Source organism: Puma concolor, chromosome E2, assembly GCF_028749965.1.
Source record: "Puma concolor isolate L17-30 chromosome E2, mPumCon1.1.hap2, whole genome shotgun sequence".
In the NCBI taxonomy this organism is placed as follows: Eukaryota; Metazoa; Chordata; class Mammalia; order Carnivora; family Felidae; genus Puma; species Puma concolor.
In genome coordinates, this window is record NC_141681.1 from 27338584 (window position 1) to 27358961 (window position 20378).

General features: G+C 37.6%; 1 protein-coding gene and 1 non-coding gene across 8 annotated transcripts in view; both read left to right on the forward strand.

Moving 5' to 3' along the window:
* CNOT1 (CCR4-NOT transcription complex subunit 1) overlaps nucleotides 1-20378 on the forward strand; it is a 105215-nt gene that overhangs the window by 50086 nt on the left and 34751 nt on the right. For all 7 annotated transcript variants that reach the window (XM_025920769.2, XM_025920770.2, XM_086689290.1 and 4 more), the window contains exons 8-17: nucleotides 216-384; nucleotides 3290-3416; nucleotides 3564-3674; nucleotides 6604-6774; nucleotides 7195-7322; nucleotides 9705-9945; nucleotides 11716-11835; nucleotides 12604-12726; nucleotides 12927-13078; nucleotides 19367-19517. In XM_025920769.2, the coding sequence (XP_025776554.1) occupies nucleotides 216-384; nucleotides 3290-3416; nucleotides 3564-3674; nucleotides 6604-6774; nucleotides 7195-7322; nucleotides 9705-9945; nucleotides 11716-11835; nucleotides 12604-12726; nucleotides 12927-13078; nucleotides 19367-19517 (1493 nt within the window). The remainder of the gene's footprint in view (nucleotides 1-215; nucleotides 385-3289; nucleotides 3417-3563; nucleotides 3675-6603; nucleotides 6775-7194; nucleotides 7323-9704; nucleotides 9946-11715; nucleotides 11836-12603; nucleotides 12727-12926; nucleotides 13079-19366; nucleotides 19518-20378) is intronic.
* LOC112857616 (small nucleolar RNA SNORA50) lies at nucleotides 19824-19959 on the forward strand. The gene has a single exon (XR_003223342.1). It is a non-coding gene; the product is annotated as a small nucleolar RNA SNORA50 (small nucleolar RNA).

The window sequence follows — 20378 nt, forward strand, 5'->3', positions numbered from 1 at the left end:
TTAACAAATATACTTGAGCAATTTTTGTGATGAGCAAATATTCAAATTTTGGAGTCGGTGTTAAAGTTGTAACTTGGGCTAGCTGGATTGGAAAAAACTGAATAACCTTTGAACATGAACTTGTGGAAGATTCAGATTTGGGGGCTTTTAAAGACAGTAAATGAGAATAGTTTGTTTTTCATCAGTTTAGCAATTACAATCTTTTCCTCCTTCAGATTTTCCTCAGGAACGCTGTCCCGTGGTGCTTGCACCACTTTTATACCCTGAAAAACGGGACATTCTAATGGACAGGATCCTGCCTGATTCCGGAGGGGTAGCTAAAACCATGATGGAGAGTTCCTTGGCTGATTTCATGCAGGAAGTAGGCTATGGCTTTTGTGCAAGGTTGGTAGTAAGATACACTAAACTTCTGTTTACTCCTGTGCCAAATACGATGTAATTCTTTAAGGCAAGTTGCTAACATTACCTAATGTGCTATTATCTTTGTCTCTTAAGAATTTTACTTCCGAATTTAATCTTCCACATATAGGCATACCTCGTTTTGCTGTGCTTCACTTTGTTGTGCTTTGCAGATACTGCACTTTTTACAAATTGAAGGTTTGTGGCAACCCTGTGTTGAGGAAGTCTGTTGGCACTATTTTTCCAATAATGTGCTTACTTTGTGTCTCTGTCACATTTTGATAATTTCTCACAGTATTTCAAAGTGTTTCATACTGTATTTGTTATGGTTATCTATAACTCAACCAAAAGCTCAGGTGATGGTTAGCAATTTTCAGCAAAAAGTATTTTTTTAATGTATGTACATTTTGTTTAGACCTAATGCTGTTGCACACTTGATAGACTACAGTATAGTGTAAACATAACTTACATGCTGGGAAATCAAAAAATTCATTTGGCTTTATTGCAGTGGTCTGGAACTGAATCTACAAAATCTCCGAGATACACCTCTACTAGTTTTGGTGACAGCTGTAAATATCATGGTGGCTAAATTTCTGTCTCTTTATCTCTAGTTTCCCAAATTTAGAAATAATAGGTTCCTAGCCTAGTTGCTAGGATAGACATTTTTAGCTTTTGGGGGAGAGAGAGCATTGAGGCAAGTGTTTATGGAAATTGTATCATTTCCTACCTCATGAGTTTAACTTTCTCTTCCCTCCCTGAACCTTCAAATCCCCACTGTACCTTCCTTTTCTACAACCTTCCTTTTCTCCCTGTTTTATAGCCTCCTCTTGAATGTTTTTCTCACTTGTGAAGGGCCCCCAAGGAGATAGTTTCACCCTTTTGGTAGCACTCAGGACTTGATAAAGTGGATTGTCATTATTTTCCTGAGAGGAATTAAGGATATTAATGTGCTTTGCTTTTACTTTAAATGTAGCTTTTAATGTTTTGTTTTTTTTTTAATGTTTATTTTTGAGAGCGAGAGAGTATGAACAGGGGTGGGGCATAGACAGCAGGGGAGGGACAGAGGATCTGAAGCAGGCTCTGTGCTAATAGCAGTGAGCCTTGTGCAGGGTTTGAACTCATGAACCGTGAGATCATGCCCTGAAACCAAAGTTGGACGCTCAGCTGACTGAGCCACCCTTGTGCCCCAGCTTTTAATGTTTTAAAAACTCTTCATACAAACCAAATCTACATTTATTTTTGAAAATGTGTTTGTGGGTATGTGTATGTGCCTGGCATAAAACTTGTTTAGTTAAACTTCAAGGTGTAAAGTAGCAAAGTTAGGGTACATTTTCAAGGCTATGTTCATACCAGAATAATCAAACTCACCTTGAGTATCAGTATTTTATTTTATTTTGAAACTTTATTTAAGTAATCTCTACACCTAACGTGGGGCTCAAACTCATGACCCTGAGATTAATAAGAATCCTGTGCTTTCCTGAATGAGCCAGCTGGGGTCCCCTGTGTGTTAATATTTTATATTTATGTATGTATTATTTCTAGAAGTTTGTTTATTTTGGGAGAGACAGTACAAGTTGGGGAGGGAGAAAGAGAATCCAGGCAGGCTCTACACCGTCAGCACAGAGCCTGATGTGTGGGACTTGAACCCACGAACCATGAGGTCATGATCTAAGCCGAAACCAAGAGTTGGGCACTTAACCAACTGAGCCACCCAGGCGGCCCCTCCCCCACACCGAGTATCAGCATTTTTAAACAATTTTTAACGTTTATTTATTTTTTGAGAGACAGCATTAGCAGGGGAGGGGTAGAGAGAGAGGGAGTCACAGATTCCAAAGCGGGCTCCAGGCTCCGTGCTGTCAGCACAGAGTCCGACGTGGGGCTCGAACCCCCGAACTGCGAGACCATGACCTGAGCCGATGTTGGACGCTTAACCCACTGAGCTCACCGAGCCCACCCAGGCACCCCTCGAGTATCAGTATTTTATTTATTTTTTTATTTAAAAAATTTTTTTTCTAATGTTTATTTATTTTTGAGACAGAGCATGAATGGGGGGAGGGTCAGAGAGAGAGGGAGACACAGAATCCAAAGCAGGCTCCAGGCTCCAAGCTGCCAGCACAGAGCCCGACGCGGGGCTCGAACTCACGGACCGCGAGATCATGACCTGAACCGAAGTCGGCCGCCCAACCGAGGCGCCCCTCGAGTATCAGTATTTTAAAGAGTAACTTGATTCGTGTTGAAGATGGAAGAAGTTAATTTTATTTGTCTTTGTGAAAAATAATCATTACTCTTGGCTCATACTTTATTCCACTGATTTTTTTTTTTATGTTTATTTTGAGAGAGAGCTTGCGAGCAGGGATGTGGCAGAGAGAAAGAGGGAGAGAGAATCTCAAGCAGGCTCCACATTGTCAGTGCACGGTTGGACATGCGGCTCCATCTCATGAATGTGAGATCATGACCTGAGCCAAAATCACAAGTCGGACGCTTAAATGACTGAGCCACCCAGGCGCCCCTCTTCCACTGATCTTTTAAACTTCTGCCATTTTCCTTTTTCTCTCTAGTTTTACTGAGAAATAGTTGATATCCATCACTGTACAAGTTTAAGCATATAGCCTGATGGTTTTGATTTACATACGTTACGAAATGGTTGCCATGATAGATTCAGCTCATATCTACCTTGTAATATAGATACAGCAAAAAAGGAAAGAAAGCTTTCCCATTTTCTTAGTTACGTAGGTGGTTTTTATATTCCTAGCTATATGAAAGTAACATGGAACGAAGCTGGTATTAGTAAAAGTCTAAGGATTTCACTTAAGGATTATTTTATATTAGCATTTCTTATCTTTGGTATGAAGGGTGGAAACATTTTTCTGAAGTTTATTTTCTGTTTCAGTATTGAAGAATGTCGCAATATAATCATGCAGTTTGGTGTCCGGGAGGTTACAGCTGCCCAGGTTGCCAGGGTTTTGGGAATGATGGCTCGAACTCATTCAGGATTGACAGATGGAATTCCATTACAGGTAAGTGTAGAAGTCAACTATTATACAATTTGAATTAATGTCCTGCCTTCTTTATTTATTAAGTTACAGTATGATTGATTGTTCTACCAACCAGAGCTGAACACATTAAGTAGTTGGTTTTGTTTAATTCAAATTTTACTTGTACAGAGTATCTCTGCTCCTGGCAGTGGGATCTGGAGTGATGGAAAAGATAAAAGTGACGGAGCACAGGCACACACGTGGAATGTAGAAGTCTTGATTGATGTTCTCAAAGAACTGGTGAGTACATGTAATCATGATTTTATATTCATTATGTTAATATGATGTAGCCCAAAGAAAGCAAACTGTAACAAATAAAATTCTGCTGAATAAGCCGTAGTGTTTTGGTGTTCCTGACTTCATTGGCTCCAAAGTAATGAAGTGTCCAAGATGATTATGTACTGGAGATGGTTTATAATCAAATACCAGTTTTGTTCATTAGGAGTTGTTGCTGCGCAGTTCTCAGTGATACTACTGAGGTGATTTGGTGGAGTCCTGGTGTGGTTAGTTTGGAGGGACAGCTTTATTTCATAGTAATAATTGTATAAAGAATTACCAAGAAAGGAGGCCTTCTGAAAATTTTCTGGGAAGTGCAACAGAAATCTTGCTATCTTTTTTTATGGTGCGTAAGGATAATAAAAATCCATACTTCTCTTAATGACTTTCTCTTCTAGAATATCCACAAACTAAATAATTGGCCCCCAGATAAAGTACTTCTCCTAAAATATTAAAATGCTTAAATAAAATATGTAGGAATGAAACTTGGAAATTTTGAAAGGGAGTGATGAAATTTAGTCATTGGGAGAATAGTGCAGTCAAGGTGTAATATCTTTAGTCTCATTCATAAAATGTCAAGGAACAAAATATAACATTAAAGACTACATATACATATTTATAACATTCTTTGTGTCAGGTCATTTAGCTATCCTAAGCCTCCGTTTTAATTTTCCATGTTTGTAACTTAGAGTTGGGTTACGGTTGTCTGTATTACCTTACTATTAACATTATGGATCTTTAAATTTTTCTTAGTAGTAGGTGGAGTCACAGTGTTCAGACCTATTTTCCTTTAGTAATAGGATAAAATAATACTTGATCATGGCAGAAAATTTGGAAAATGAAAAGCAAAATACAGCCATAGTTTCTGTTACTAGTTACTGTTAACTGTTCTGTTACTTGTTACTAGTTACTGTTGTTTTTATTCTGTGGTTGTTATGCAAAAGTGAAGAACATGCCCTTTTCACTCAGTAGTTTCATTATTGTACTTTATTGCCCTATTGAAAATATATCACCCTACTGAAAATAATTTCTCTTTAAAAATTGCAGACAAGGACAGTATTTTCATGTTATCTGAACCTATTTTCTGTTTTCAGAGACTGTAAAAGGCTATAAAATGGAGTGCCTACACTGTGGGTTTGAACACTTGAGTTAGTAACCTGTTTTCTTCCTTCTTCTTTTTTCTTCTCATATATTAGGGTTTTTTGTACTTTAAAAAATGTACATTAAATTTTTTTTTTTAATTTAACATTTATTTTTGAGAGAGCGAGCAAGAGTGGGGGGGGGGGGGGAGAGAAACAGGCCCCGTGCTTTTAGCGTAAACCCGATGTGGGGCTTGACCTCCAAAACTATGAGATCATGACCTGAGTCGAAGTTGGATGCTTAACCAACTGAACCACCCAGGTGCCCATTCTGTACATTTTTTGTAGACAGGAGCAGGAAACCATTTCAGATACATTTTGGGTCAATGATTTTTTTTCTCCATTGCTCACCAACAAGTGGAAGAAACCACAGGGGATTCTTACAGTTTTACCAAACTAGCCTGTGGATTTACCAAATTCGTCTCTATGATAAGGCTATTTAATAGTACATTAATGGTTCTGTTCTGTCACAGTCATGGAAGCAAATTTTAGAAAGAAAAACAATCTTATTTTCTCAGTGCTCTTGTTGGCTTGGAGTGAGTACTTAATTTGAAGTTTGTGTTTGTACTGTTGCTTTTTTCTTAAGTGTATTTATTTAGAGAGAGAGAAAAAGTTAGTTGGGAGAGAGGCAGAGAGAGAGGAGAGAGACAATCCCAAGTAGTTTCCGTGCTTTTGGTGCAGAGCCCCACACAAGGCTTGATAACCACGAACCTTGAGATCATGACCTGAGCTGAAGTCAAGATTCAGACCCTCAAATGATTGAGCCCCCCAGGCGTCCCTGTACTGTTACTTTTATAAAAAGCAAGCATTAATGTCTTCATGACTTGAAAGGGGTCACCTTGGAGCAAAACTAAACTGACCATGATGCTTTGAAGAGTTTTAAATACAAAGTGTGGACAGCCTCTTTCTTCTTAAGCATAAAATAAACTTAGTACTTTGTGCAGAGTGGTAAATTATCTTCTGTAAACTGGTTAACTTTGTGTTTTCTTGAGTCTCATACTGATTTTTGTTGAGTACCTTTTCATAGAACGTTTTTTCAATGGAATTTTCAATCATTTTGACATAAAGAATTTAAACCACTTTTCCTGATACAATTGGTATACTTTCTGGGGGAGATCTTTAGTTAATTAAGAATGGTATTTGGGGAGTGGCACCTGGGTAGCTCAGTTGGGTGAGCATCCAACTCTTCATCTTGGCTCATGTCATGATCTCATAGTTTGTGAGCTTGAGTCACGTGGGCTCTGTGTGGATGGCATGGAGCCTTGCTTGGGTTTCTCTCCCTCACTCTCTGCCCTTCCCAAGCTGGCCCTGTCTCTCTCTGTCTCTCAAAAGATAAAAATCCCTTTTTTAAAATAATGGTATTTGGGATAATTGATTTATCTTTGCTACTTTGTTCCAAGTTAGTAGAATCTTGGCTTAAAACCGAGTCACTGATTTAACAGTTTTGCCAGACTGGCATGGGAGTGTTAGTTGAACTAAGTATGGGAAGAGAGAGTTCCCTTTTACATACTCCCGTAGTCAGAAATATGTCATGAATTGAAAGGTTGGAGTGCCTCGCTAGAAGAGCTGGTTTATTTTGAATATGAAGTATTTACTTTTCGAAGTCTCTAGAAATGCCAGATAATGATTATTTTGAGTTTATAATTAGAACATTTTAATTTAATTTCAGATTTAATTTGGCTCTTTGGATAAAGCATAAAAATGTTTACAGTTTTTGTCCATTCATTCGATTTTGAAATGTTTTTCTGTTTTAGAACCCGAGTTTGAATTTCAAGGAAGTAACTTATGAACTGGACCATCCTGGATTTCAAATTCGTGATAGTAAAGGACTTCATAATGTGGTTTATGGCATTCAGAGGGGTCTAGGAATGGAAGTGTTCCCAGTCGACCTCATATATAGACCTTGGAAACATGCAGAAGGCCAGGTGAGCTGATGGTGTTTAGCTTTGGAAGAGGAAGCACATAATGACTTATTCCTTATGTAGTGCCATCTGTCCGTTGATTAAAACATTCTTTTAAAATAGAATTTGTTTTGTGTAGTTCAGAATAGCAGAGACTGTCAGTTTTGAAAAGATTATTATCTTGGTTTATCGTAGTTTAGTACTAATCAAACTCTAAGTGAAGGAAACTGTTTCCCCAACTATTTGTCTCCAACACCATTTTATCTCATACCTTTCATCTGTTTCTATTGTCTGTGGCTTCAAAAGAGCAGAAAGTTAATGTTTTAAAGGGAAATTGTCATTCTAGTAACCTTAAGATTGAGATTAGCTGAATGAAAATGTTTCAGATTTTCATAGCATTTGCAGTCATTTATGGTGGTAAGGACTTTTTTCCTCTTGTTCCAGCTCTCTTTTATTCAGCATTCCCTTATAAATCCAGAGATCTTCTGTTTTGCTGACTATCCCTGTCATACGGTTGCCACTGATATTCTGAAAGCACCACCAGAGGATGACAATCGAGAAATTGCCACATGGTAAACACTCTCCTCTAGCGTTTCTTGAAAGGATAACTTGTGCTTTTTTGCAGTAGAAAATTAATAGGGAGCAACTACATAGTTAAAAGGTTTTACTGAAACGGTATTCTTAGTGAACTGACTTTAAATTTTTAGATGGGTGTTAATGGATAAAAATCTAATTTTAGTCCCATTGGCACTAGATAGTTACATTTTTTCCTCTCTAAGGTCTGCCACTGGGTATTCTCTGAAACTGTCAAATATTGGAAAAGAGGTTTGTACTTCTCCTTTAGATTAGATCCTTTTCTTCTGCCTACAGATTTACTTGCTTTCTTTCCTTTGTAAGTAGCTCAAGTTGGCCAAACCATCCATTCTAATCCTTTCAGCTAAATTACCTAGTTTATTTGAGTTCCAATTCCTAATTTCTGAGGGAGAATCAGACTTTGGCCCAGTACATTTCTCCTGGAACTCAAGTCACTCCTCTCTAGGAATATGAGGTAAGGATGGTGAAAGTACTTCCATTACTGTTGAAATACACACACACACACGCACGCACGCGCGTGCGCGCGCTCTCTCTCTCTCTCTCTCTCCCCCCCTCCCTCTCCCTCTCTCCCTCTCTCCCTCCCTCCCTCCCTCCCTGCCCCCCCCGCCCCCCCCTTCTCTCAAACACTCTAACACGCTCTCACACACTCACTCAACAGAGGGGACATGGGCTTGATTGCTCCCCAAAGGTAACTACTTTATGTTTCTTATCTCTTCTTCCTAACTGTAGTTTTCTGAGATCCTTTTCTGACACGGAACAGATGATCCTCTGCATTTTGAGTGCTATGGGTGTGTTTTTTAGGGCAGTTTAAAGCCCTTTTGATATTTCCAGTTCTTCTAAAGTCAAGAAGAGATGGTAAACTTTTCCTGTGAAGGTTTAGTTAACATCTGGGTTTTCTGACCATATAGTCTCCAGTAGCAAGTACTTAAGCTCTTTATTGTAGCACAGTATAAATACAGATGTAGCTCTCTCAGAAAACATTCAGTGAAATAGGCAGTGGGTGAGGTTGGTCTGTGGGTGCAGTTTGCTGATCCCTGTTCTGAAAGATTGACCCCAAGCAGTAGTTTGTTCTAAAATGTGTCCTTGGGGCGCCTGGATGGCTCAGTTGGTTGAGCATACAACCTTGATTTTGGCTTGGATCATGATCTCATGGTTTGTGAGTTTGAGCCCTGTATCGGGCTCTGTGCTGAATGCACGGAGCCTGGTTGGGATTCTCTCTTTCTCTCAAAAATAATGAATCTTAAAAAGAAAGTGTATCCTTTTCCCAGGTGCTAGCAAAATTGTATCTGTAGGCTTGATTGATTTTTTTTTTTTCTGTTAAGTCTAATGTATATAGCAGTATTTATTTTGTGAAACTAAAATGTCATATTAAATTTAACAGTTCCTTAACATAGCTGTACATTCAAGTCTGTCTCAAAATTGTCTTTTAACAGTTTGTATGAGTAAGAGTCCAGACAGGGTTCATATAGTTTATTCTGTAAGTCTTCCTTTTCTCTTCTTTTTTAAAATAATAACTTTTAGGGGTGACTGGGATGCTTAGTTGAGTGTCTGACTTTGGCTCAGGACATGATCTCATGGTTTGTGAGTTCGAGCCCTGCTTTGGGCTTGCTGGTGTCAGTGCTGAGGCTGTGTTTGGATCCTCTGCCTCCCCCTACTCTCTCTCAGAAATAAACTTTAGAAATAAATATAACTTTTGCCATTGATTTGATGAAGTAATCGGATCATTTCTCCTTTAGAATACCCCATAGTATGGGATATATGTTTCCTGATGGCATTTAGTTTGATCTCTGTCTCCATAGTTTTTATGCACTATGGGTAGAGTAAAATTTTGATGTTTGATTAAAGTCAACCACTTTCAGCTTCTTGGGGCAAGAATAATGCATATGGGATGTGTGGACCTCTGAACTTGGGTGATATCAGGGGGGCACTGAAGTTATACCTTTTCATTATCAAAGTAAGCGTCCAGCCTGTATTTTTGTGTAACATTTTTCAGTGTATAAATTAGGTCAATGTTTGTATTTTCCATTTTCGAGCATTTCTAAACTCTGTGATGTTGTTTGCTTCTATTTTACACGCTAATCACAAAAATCTTCAATGATACCTCCTTGATAAGAAGGATCCATGATTATGTCAGTGGTCTGTAGTGTTGCCTCTCCACTTACTGTCAACTTGGACTATCTCTGAAATTAGTGTGATATACTAGTATATAATTTTAATATGAACACTAGTTTAAATATTTTTCAAATATTAATAGATGACCCCTCAGTTTTGTCATGATAGTTGGTATGACTTATTTGGAAAATGGATTTTTGTATACTTACGTTTTCATTGACAGAGTATCTTACTTCCATTCTTGTTAGGAAGAGCTTGGATTTGATTGAATCTCTTCTGAGGCTTGCAGAGGTGGGGCAATATGAGCAAGTTAAACAGCTCTTCAGCTTCCCTATTAAACACTGTCCAGACATGCTGGTATTGGCCTTACTACAGATCAACACCTCTTGGCACACCTTGCGCCATGAGCTCATCTCCACTCTGATGCCAATTTTCCTCGGAAACCATCCTAACTCTGCTATTATTTTGCACTATGCGTGGCATGGGCAGGTAAGACATGAATATTTCTTTGTCTTAATATTTGACATTCTGTGGAAGATGTTCAAACTAAATTGTCAATCTTGAATATGACACTTTGGAAAAGTTGCACTTTCATGAAGCCTATTTTATCTTTTAGCATCATGTGGGTGTTAAAGTATAAAACTTTAAAGAATAAGAAGGCAGTTAAAAAATCAATATCATGAAAGCTCCATACTACTAGGGCACCACTATGATTTGGTAACAGTAATGAGCTTAATTATTTATCATGGAAGCAGAAGGTACTCCTGTCACTTTTAAACTGTAAATGGGAGAAGATCACAGGTCAATTTGACATTTTCTATTTTATCTAAATTCAGCATCTAAATTTTATTTTAGTTTCTCCTGCAGTGACTTTTAAGTCCTGTGCTGCTTTCCTTCCCTAATTTATAACAAGTAAATATTTTCTTGTCCATTGCACCTCCCCCCGCTCCCACTAGCCTGTATTTTTAATAATAACAAATGGAGAAGCTTAGGCGGGTAGAAAAGCAGTCATCAACTACTTTACATCAAGTTTCTTTTCTGGCTGGCTGGGTTTTTTTTTGTTTTTTTTTTTTTGTTTTTTTTTTTTCCTTTAACCATTTTCATTCTCAGTGTAGTTTACAAATGAAATTTGTATTTATTTATATATGAATGAAAAATGTTAGCTTTAGTTCCATGCTGTCAGTCAGCCCTCCATTTCTAGGGACTCAACTTACATGGTAAACTTACAGTTGACAGAATGTTTAGCAGCCATTTACAAGGTTTGCTGCCCAGACCTTTTTAGGTCTTTCTCACCACAGCTATAAGGTACAAAGGGCAGGTAGAAAGGAGCTGCATCTCCTCACTTCTTGTTGAATACTTGTTTCACCTGAACCTGCTGTTGCCTCAAGACAGTTACTGGAAAGTGATTTAGATACAGTGCTAGCCTTGCCATTGCTTCCATGAGAATTGATTGCTGAACTACGACTGTTGGTTTCATTCAGCTGCAAAACTTTAGATCAGTTCTCAAAGCTAGGATGTTTTCTGGACAAAAAGGAAATTGAACAATCACCAAAAAAAAAAAGGAACATTCTTATTTGTTAAAATAGGTAGATTTAGAATGTACAAGTACCATTCCCAGAAATACTGATTGAACACTACACTGCAGCGTGAGAAATGATTACCTTAAACTACTTTTTAAAATCTATAGACTAGTAATTTATAACTTAGTAAGGAATTAAATTTCATGTGCCCTCATGTTCACACCATAATCTGTTTGAAAATGTATTGGCCTATGTTTTTTTTTTTTTTTTAAAAATTTTTTTTCAACGTTTATTTATTTTTGGGACAGAGAGAGACAGAGCATGAACGGGGGAGGGGCAGAGAGAGAGGGAGACACAGAATTGGAAACAGGCTCCAGGTTCTGAGCCATCAGCCCAGAGCCTGACGCGGGGCTCGAACTCACGGACCGCGAGATCGTGACCTGGCTGAAGTCGGACGCTTAACCGACTGCGCCACCCAGGCGCCCCTTGGCCTATGTTTTATAGGAGAAGTACATTTATTGAATGACTGTATGACCCAAGGTTTAGGAACAGGCTTTCATTTGGAAGATGTGGAAATAACTTGACTTTCCTATAAAGAATGTCACTGCAGTCACTGCTTGAGGCTTGAACTGATGCACCTCAATTTTTTGTAAATATAACAAGTAAAATTAGCTGGGCATTCATGGTAGTGCCTGTGAAAACGTTTAGCATTATTGATATGTAACCCCTGTTTTCTTAGGGACAGTCTCCCTCAATCCGCCAACTTATCATGCATGCAATGGCAGAATGGTACATGCGAGGGGAGCAGTATGACCAGGCCAAATTGTCTCGAATACTTGATGTGGCCCAGGACTTGAAGGTGAGCTCGGAGGGACAGGCTGATATTTTTATTTATTAATGATAAAACAGACTTTTTATGTTATCTAGATACCTTAGGGATAATTCAAATATAACTAGCTCTTAGGTAGCTTATGTTGAGCTTTATAGTTTTGCATTGTAAGTAGACAGGGATTGAAACAGTGGTTTTGGAAACGTAAGAAATGTTTTCATTGTTTACATTTGACTGAATTTTGTTTGGTCTTCTATAGTAGTTGCAAGGCTATTTTAAAGCAAGTGATAACTGGCCTCAGATGTAGATCTGTGAGATACAATTTGTGGAGAAAGTGGTTGGGTTTTACACCCTTTGCAGATTTCATTAACATTAATGGAATCTTTTCACAAATAGTGTCTGATTCTTGATGTCTTTGACCAGTAGGTGCATAGTACTGATATTGCAGTTGTGTTTAGGTTAGAATAAGCCCGACTTTAGATTTTTAAAAACGGAGTAAGGATACTTTTTCATGCATCATATGCTCTGATTTAGGTTTAGTTATTTTAAGAAACACAGGGTAAAGTTTATTTTGGAGGTCAAGTCATATGTCCACCTTTGAAATGTGATCTTATTTTAAGTAAGAACTAAATCAGCACTGAATTGTAGTAAGTTTTAGCAAAAATATGACCAAGAAAATATTAGCAATGTTTTATTTAGACTTGTTTGTGAAAATAAAAGCAGGAAACAAAATAGGACAGAGTGATAGAAAGATACCTAATTGCTTGACTTACAGTTTCTGATATTCTTTTGCTTTAGGCCTTGTCAATGCTGCTAAATGGTACTCCATTTGCCTTTGTTATTGACCTTGCTGCACTTGCTTCGCGTCGTGAATACCTCAAACTTGACAAGTGGCTCACAGATAAAATTCGAGAGCATGGAGTAAGCAGGATTTGTCCCATTTGTTACTTCTCTTAAATTTTGATGCCTAAAATAGCTTAATGAACAACCTTTTTAAATGGCAGTGGAATGTTATATTGTGGATTTTAGTCATACTGTCTTTAAGCTGAAAGCAGTTTATCTTAAATCTGAAAGCGATTAAGATCAATATCTGATACACCAAGAAACTTTATATTTTCCAGGAGCCTTTTATCCAGGCATGTATGACTTTTTTAAAGAGACGGTGCCCTTCTATTTTGGGTGGACTTGCCCCAGAGAAAGATCAGCCCAAAAGTGCTCAACTTCCTCCAGAAACTCTGGCAACAATGTTGGCCTGTTTACAAGCTTGTGCAGGGTAAGAAGAGCATGCTTAAATATGACTGTTTAGTACTGGAATTAGATTATGAATAACTTGTTTTGGAAAATAAGGGTTGAATGAGTGTAAGTGACAGCAGTTTAGATAATCCAGTGGTTTTAAGTTTAGAGTACAATACTCAAAATACATTATTCTTTCCATTTGAATGGATTATTATTTTTATTTTTTTTTCTTTTTTGTATAATGTGAGGTGGGGTCCAGTTTCATTGTTTTGCATAGGAAGTTCAATCATCCCAACACCATTTGAAGAGACTGGTCTTTCTTTTAAATGGTCTTTTGGAAAATAAGTTACCCATAATGTATGGGTTTTATTTCTGGATTCTTCGTTCTGTATATGTCTATCCTTATGCCAGTACCATAGGTTTTCAGTGAGATTTGAAATTGGGAAATATGAGTCCTCCAACTTTGTTCTTTTTTTAGTATTGTTTTGGCTGTTCTGGGTCCCTTGCATTGCCATGTGAATTTTAGGATCAGCTTGTTGATTTTTGTGAAGTTATGAAGAAGCCCACTGGGATAATGTTGAATCTTTACATCATTTTGGGGGAATATTGCCATCTTAAAATACTAAGTATTTATGGGGCGCCTGGGTGGCTCAGTCGGTTGAGCGTCCGACTTCGCTCAGGTCACGATCTCACGGTCCGTGAGTTTGAGCCCCGCATCAGGCTTTGTGCTGACAGCTCAGAGCCTGGAGCCTGCTTCAGATTCTGTGTCTCCCTCTCTCTCTGGCCCTCCCCCCATTCATGCTCTGTCTCTGTCTCAAAAATAAATAAATGTTAAAAAAAAAAATTAAAAAAAATACTAAGTATTTTGATTCATGAATCTGAGATGTTTTCAGGTCTTTAATTCATTTCAGGAATGTTTTCATTTTCAGTGTTTAAGTCTTACACTTGTTTTATTGTATTTATTGTTAAATATTTTGTACAAGGCATGTCATATGCAAATAGAATTTTATTTCTTCCTTTCCCATCTTTTTCTTATTTTCTCTAGTGTAAACCTCAGTCTAATGTTGAATAGAAATGGCAAGAGCAGACACTCTTGTCTTGTTCTTGAATTTATAAGGAAAGTATTCCTTATTCACCATCAAGTGTGATGTTAGCTGTGGGTTTCCGTAGATACCCTTCCAGTTGAGGTTTCCTTACCTTTAATTCTAGTTAGTTGCATGTTTTATCATTAAGGTGTTTTGTCAGATACTTTGGTCTACCTTTCTTGAGAAGATCTTGTTTTTGTTTTTTATTCTGTTGTAGTATGTTAATAGAAATTTGGATGTTAAAAATTACTGCATTCCTGGGATAAATTTCACTTCAGTCTTTGTGTATGTATACTTTTTATATGCTGCTGAATTCAATTTGCTAGTATTTGGTGAGCATTTTTGTATCTATATTCCTAAGGGATATTGTTTTGTAGTTTTCTTGTGTTGTTTTTGTCTGGTTTTGATTATCAGGGTAATCTTGGATTCATACAATGAATTGGTAAAGTGTTCTTAACTCTTAATTTTTGTGAGAAAGATTGGTAACAGTTCTTTAGATGTTTCATAGGATTTAGCAGTGAATCCATCTGGTGTTAGGCTTTTTCTTGTGGTAGTTTTTAATTACTAATTCAATATCTTGTTATGTATCTATGCATATTTTCTTTTTTTTCCCCCACTTGGATCAGTGTTAGCAGTTTGTCTATGAATTTGTCCATTTCACCTAGGTTATCTAACTTGTTGGCATACCGTTCTTACATACTATATCCTTATCATCTTCATTTCTCTAAGGTTGGTAGTAATAGTCCTGTCTTTCACTTCCTGGTTTTAGTATTTGAATCTCTTCTCCCTTTTCCCCTACCCATTTCTTGTCATTTTGGATAAACGTATGTCAAGTTTGTTGACCTTTTCAGAGAAGCAACTTTCTGTTTTGTTTTTCTCTTGTTTTTCTATTTTCCATTTCATTTATTCCAACTGTCAACTTTATTATTTTCCTTCCTTATTTTGAATTTGGTTTGAACATTTTAAACCTGATTAAGGTGGAAAGTTTGGTTTTTCACTTGATATTGTTCCTGTTTAATTGGGGTGTTTATTTATGGCTTTGAATTTCCACCTATGAAATGCTTTAAGTTTGGTATTTTGTGTTTTCATTTTCACCTGAAAGTATTTTGTAATTTCCTGCGACCCATAAGAATAGGTTGTTTAATTTTTACGTGTTTGGGAATTACCTGGCTTTATTTTGTTGCCGATTTTTTTTTTTTTTTAAGTTATTTTGAGAGATAGAGAACAAGGGCAGGGAGGGGCAGAGAGAGAGAGATGGAGACACAGAATCTGAAGTAGGCTCCAGGCTCTGAGATGTCCGCACAGAACTCTATACGGGGCTTGAACTTGTGAACCGTGAGATCATGACCTGAGCCAAGTTGTACCCTTAGTGAGCCACCCAGACACCCCTCAGATTTTATTTTTAAGTAATCTCTTTACCCAATGTGGGGCTCTAACTCACAACCCTGAGATCAGGAGTCTCATGGTCTACCAACTGACCAGTGAGGTGCCTTTGTAGTAGTCTTTTTTTTGTCATGTTTGGCCACTGAAGTCTCTGGGTAGCCTTGTGGTCAGCTAAGTCAATTACTTGACAACTTGTTAACCTTTATTTTCTTCTTAGAGCCTAAATGTCAACTTCAAGTGAGAGCTTGGTTCTTTTTAGGTCTTTCAGGGGAATATTACAGATTTAGGTATTGGCAGCACTCTACACCTGTCTGAGGACTTCTTGGTTCCCTGGGAAAATGAGTGTTTTTCACAGTTCTATCCATGGGAATTTTATTCCCAAATTTTCCTTTTAAGCTTTTTGGGTAACCTATTGTTTGCTCAGACTGTTATCTTCTATCCCAGGAAGCCAGAAAATTAAAACAATTACCTTTAAATATTTCCTTCAGATACCTCAAGAGGAAAACGCTATTTGCAGTTGGCCAGCTATTAAATCAGATAAAGATAATCTTGCCATTGTGGTCTCACAGGGAATCCTCTGGTGAAATAATGGCAATTCTCTAAGAATGAGGCTTTGCAGATGCCTCAAGCCACTTCCGAGCCCTCTCCCATGGCTGTCAGGATGCTGGTTTTCTCTGAGATTGTAAACTATTAGTTCTCAAGGCAGCTTTGCAGCTTGAGAGGGGGCTGGGAATAAAGTAATTTAAGATTGCAGAAAGCTTTTATTACCAAGGTTTAGTTTTCTTTCTAGAGTAAAAATTCCTGGATTGTTGTAAGCCGTTAGTCTCCAGTGTTTTGATAAAGTTGATTGTGACAATTTTTGCCACTTTTTTAGTTACTTTTATAGGGGAGAGAATATATGGAGGTCTTTACTACACCATTTTTGCTTATGTACTATGTATTTTTTTTGTAAGTTCTGAAGTATAATAACAGGTGTGAGTCTATTCTGCAGCTTCAACTGTAACATTTTTGAAGCTATCTTTCTTTGTCTTCCTCTCCAGTCCTGTTTTCTTCCGTCTCCCACACAGATCTTGAATTTTATTTTGCCTTGCCTTATTTTTTAAAAATTTACACATGTATATCCCTAACTCAGTGTACTCAATCAAGGAATATTTTGCTTCCTTAGAGTCATAAGACAGTATTATTGATTGTTATAACCAGAGACAAGTGTGCTGTTGGCACCTCCTGGGTAAAGGCCAGGGATGCTGGTAAACATTTTACAGTGCACGATAGAAACAACAGAACAAAGTCCAAAGTGCTAATAGTACAACATTTGAGAAACCCTGCTAAGTTCTTAATGTTCTAAAATTTAAAGTCTAGAGTTTTGACTCTCACATTTGTATATTTTAATCTACCTGGAATTAAAATACTGTAAATTTAAGGGCATATTGAAATTGGATAAAATGGTTTTTTGTGTGTGTGTAGGGAGGTAGTTTACCTGACTTGGATTTCAGTTTCTTTTGTTGATTAGAAGTACCTGTTTTCTTGAAGAATTTAATGAAATAATTCGTGTAAAGTTTTTAGAAGCGATACTGATAAAAAATAAATGCCAAAGAAGGAAAGTTCTTCCAATTAATAAATAAGTAATTATGATGGAGTTACAAAATTTAGTGGATGCTAAAAGTAGTGAGTGAATGTTTCAGGAGCAGGACAGTCAGCTAGTTTTAGAGTGTCTCCCCACAAATTAACAAAGGGAAAAGTAGTAATATTTTACTGAGAAAACTGGCAAATGCCACATTAATTCTTTGATCAAAGTGATCACCAGCTCTTTGTATAATATGCCTCATAACAAAACATGAAGGGCACCTGGCTAGCTCATTCATTAGAGCATGCGACTCTTGATTTCAAGTTTGTTAGTTTGAACCCCATGTTGGGCATATAATTACTTGAAAAAATAATGCACTGAGAAGAATACGATGTAACTACTGTGGTAGTCCTGCCATAAATGTATCTAAAATATCAGACAAACTCAAAGTAAGGGACATTGTATAAAATACATATTTAAAAAAAAATCAACTTGAAGAAGACAAGTAACAGCTGATGAATTTTTTCCAGTTTAAAGAAATTAGGGTCGCCTGGGTGGCTCAGTCGGTTAAGTGTTCGACTTCGGCTCAGGTAATGATCTCACAGTTTGTGAGTTTGAGCCCTGCATTGGGGTTGCTGTTGTCAGCTCGGAGCCTGGAGTCTGCTTCAGATTCTGTGTTTCCCTCTCTCTCTGCCCCTCCCATGCTTGCATGCATGCATGCATGCATGCTCGCTCATGCGCGTGCACGTGCGCGTTCTCTCTCTCTCTCTCTCTCTCTCTCTCTCTCTCTCTCTCTCTAACATAAACATTAAAAAAATGGAAGAAACTAAAGAGGTGACAGCTCAGTGCAGTGTATTGGATCATTATCCAAGGGTAAAGTAGCAGTGAAGTACATAATTGGAACAATTCATATAATTCTTTTTACATTTTTTTTTTTTAAATCTTTTTCAGAGAGCGAGAGACAGAGTGTGAGTGGGGGAGGGGCACAGAGAGAGGGAGACACAGTATCCGAAGCGGGCTCCAGGCTCTGAGCTGTCAGCACAGAGCCGGACGTGGGGTTCGAACTCAGGAACTGTGAGATCACGACCTGAGCTGAAGTTGGATGCCTAACCGACTATGCCACCCAGGCACCCCCAACAATTGATATAATTTTAACATGGCCTGTTTGATTTTATCTGCGTTAAATTTTCTTATTTTTATTATTTTACATGGTTGTGTAAGAAAATGTCCTTGTTCTTAGGAAATACCTAGTGAAGTATTTAGGAATAAAAGATATGTGATGTATCTAACCTTAAAAACTTCACGGAGGAGACAGTAGAAAGAATGGCTAAACAAATAGGGCAAAATGTAACTAACTGGTGGGTGAAACATTTATGGGAGTTTGTTATAATATTAGTTAGCCTCTTCTAAGTTTGAAATTGTGTGAAATATAAGAAAGTTTTTCCAGAATAATATGGAATATTTTAATTAACCATATTTTATCAATCTAATATACCCAGCTTTTAATATTTTAAAATCTGAAAGGATTCATGTCATTAGCTATCTCTGAATTTGAAATCTTTACTATTGGCATCAAGAAGTAAAAGTAGTCACACTTAGAAAAAGAAAACCTAAAACTACATTAAATGGGGTGCCTGGGTTGACTCCATTGATTAAGTCTCTAACTCTTGGTTTTGGCTCAGGTTATGATCTCATGGTTTCTGAGTTGGAGCCTCTTTGTAGGGCCCCACCCCAGTGCAAGGGGCTTGATTAAGATTCTCTCCTCCTCTTTCTGCCCTTCCCACGCACACATGTATGCTTTCTCTCTCAAAAAATAAACTTAAAAAAAAAAAACATTTAAAAGTTATTAGTTGCACTGTACACAAGGTTTAGTTTCAGAGGTATATATTAGATATCTTTGGGGCACCTGGGTGGCTTAATTGGTTAAGTGTCCAAATCTTGATTTGATCTCAGGTCATGATCCCAAGGTCATCAGATCAAGTCCCACATCAGGCTCCATGATGAGCATGGAGCCTGCTTAGGATTCTCTCTCCTCCTCCCCCTCCATCCCTCTTCCCCACTTGTGCATGTGCACTCTATCTCTAAAATAGAATTTAAAAAAAAGTAATTAAAGATCTCCAAGAGAGAGCCGTGCTCAGAAAATCCTAGTGATTAGTGATGGATACAAAGACGTTGGGGTATGGTGGAAATGTAGCCATATGTTCTAGCAGGTTTTCTTTATTAGAAAATCAGGTTTGTTTATTTAGGTGTTCCAAGGAGTAGCAAGTGATATTTTTCACTCTTCTGTCTTTAGGAGTGTTTCTCAGGAGTTATCAGAAACCATCCTCACCATGGTAGCCAATTGCAGTAATGTTATGAATAAAGCCAGACAGCCACCACCTGGAGTTATGCCAAAAGGACGCCCTCCTAGTGCTAGCAGCTTAGATGCCATTTCTCCTGTTCAGGTAAGTGAATGCTACAACTGGTATGTCTGCATTTGTTCATAGACTTGGAATAGAATAAACTTCTACATCATAAGCAATCTACTCAAAGGAAAATTTGTCTGAGTTTATTTATTACCTTTTAGACACCTGCATGTCTAGCATCCACTATTACATTTTAAAGGAGATCTATAAATAGGCAACGTAGTTGAGGATAGACTTTAATCATTAAATAGAACCTGTCTCTGAGAGGAAAAGAGACAAAACAGCTTCTTTAGGTAAATGGTAAGGGCTTCTTTTTAAAATAAGAATAACTTAGACTTGAGAAATAAGCACTGCCTTTGAACCTGATGTGTCTTGTTTGTAGCTTCACGGGCCAAGCAACAGTGCTAGAGCATAAGGACTTGTTATAACTGGGGCTCTTCAGCTCTCAACTGAACTGCTCTTTTAAAAACAAGGTACATTTAAGTTACTCCCTGACACCAACCACCCCCCTTCTCTCTGGGAGCAACATACTCCACTTCTGTTTTCATCTGCATTGATTGGCAGATTGGGGTTTAAGAAAAAAAGAATGTTTAGTAATTCTTCAATGGCTGCTTTATGAAAGGCATTTATGTACCATTTCTGTAGTCATAAAGGTCTGAAATAATGCCACGAACCAAGGAGCTCGGAAGTGCAGTTATTAGATATTTTAAAAGATGTTTTGGTGAATAGCATACCTTGTTTTTTGTTTGCTTTAAATTAGAGCTGATCTCCTCCAACCCTTAAGATCCTCAAATTTTGAGTAGATTTATTTGTTTTGACTGGAAGATTTATTTCTAATTGCTAAGCTTTTATTGTGTTGGAAGTTAAATAATGTACTTCGAGAGATTGTTTCTGTTGTAA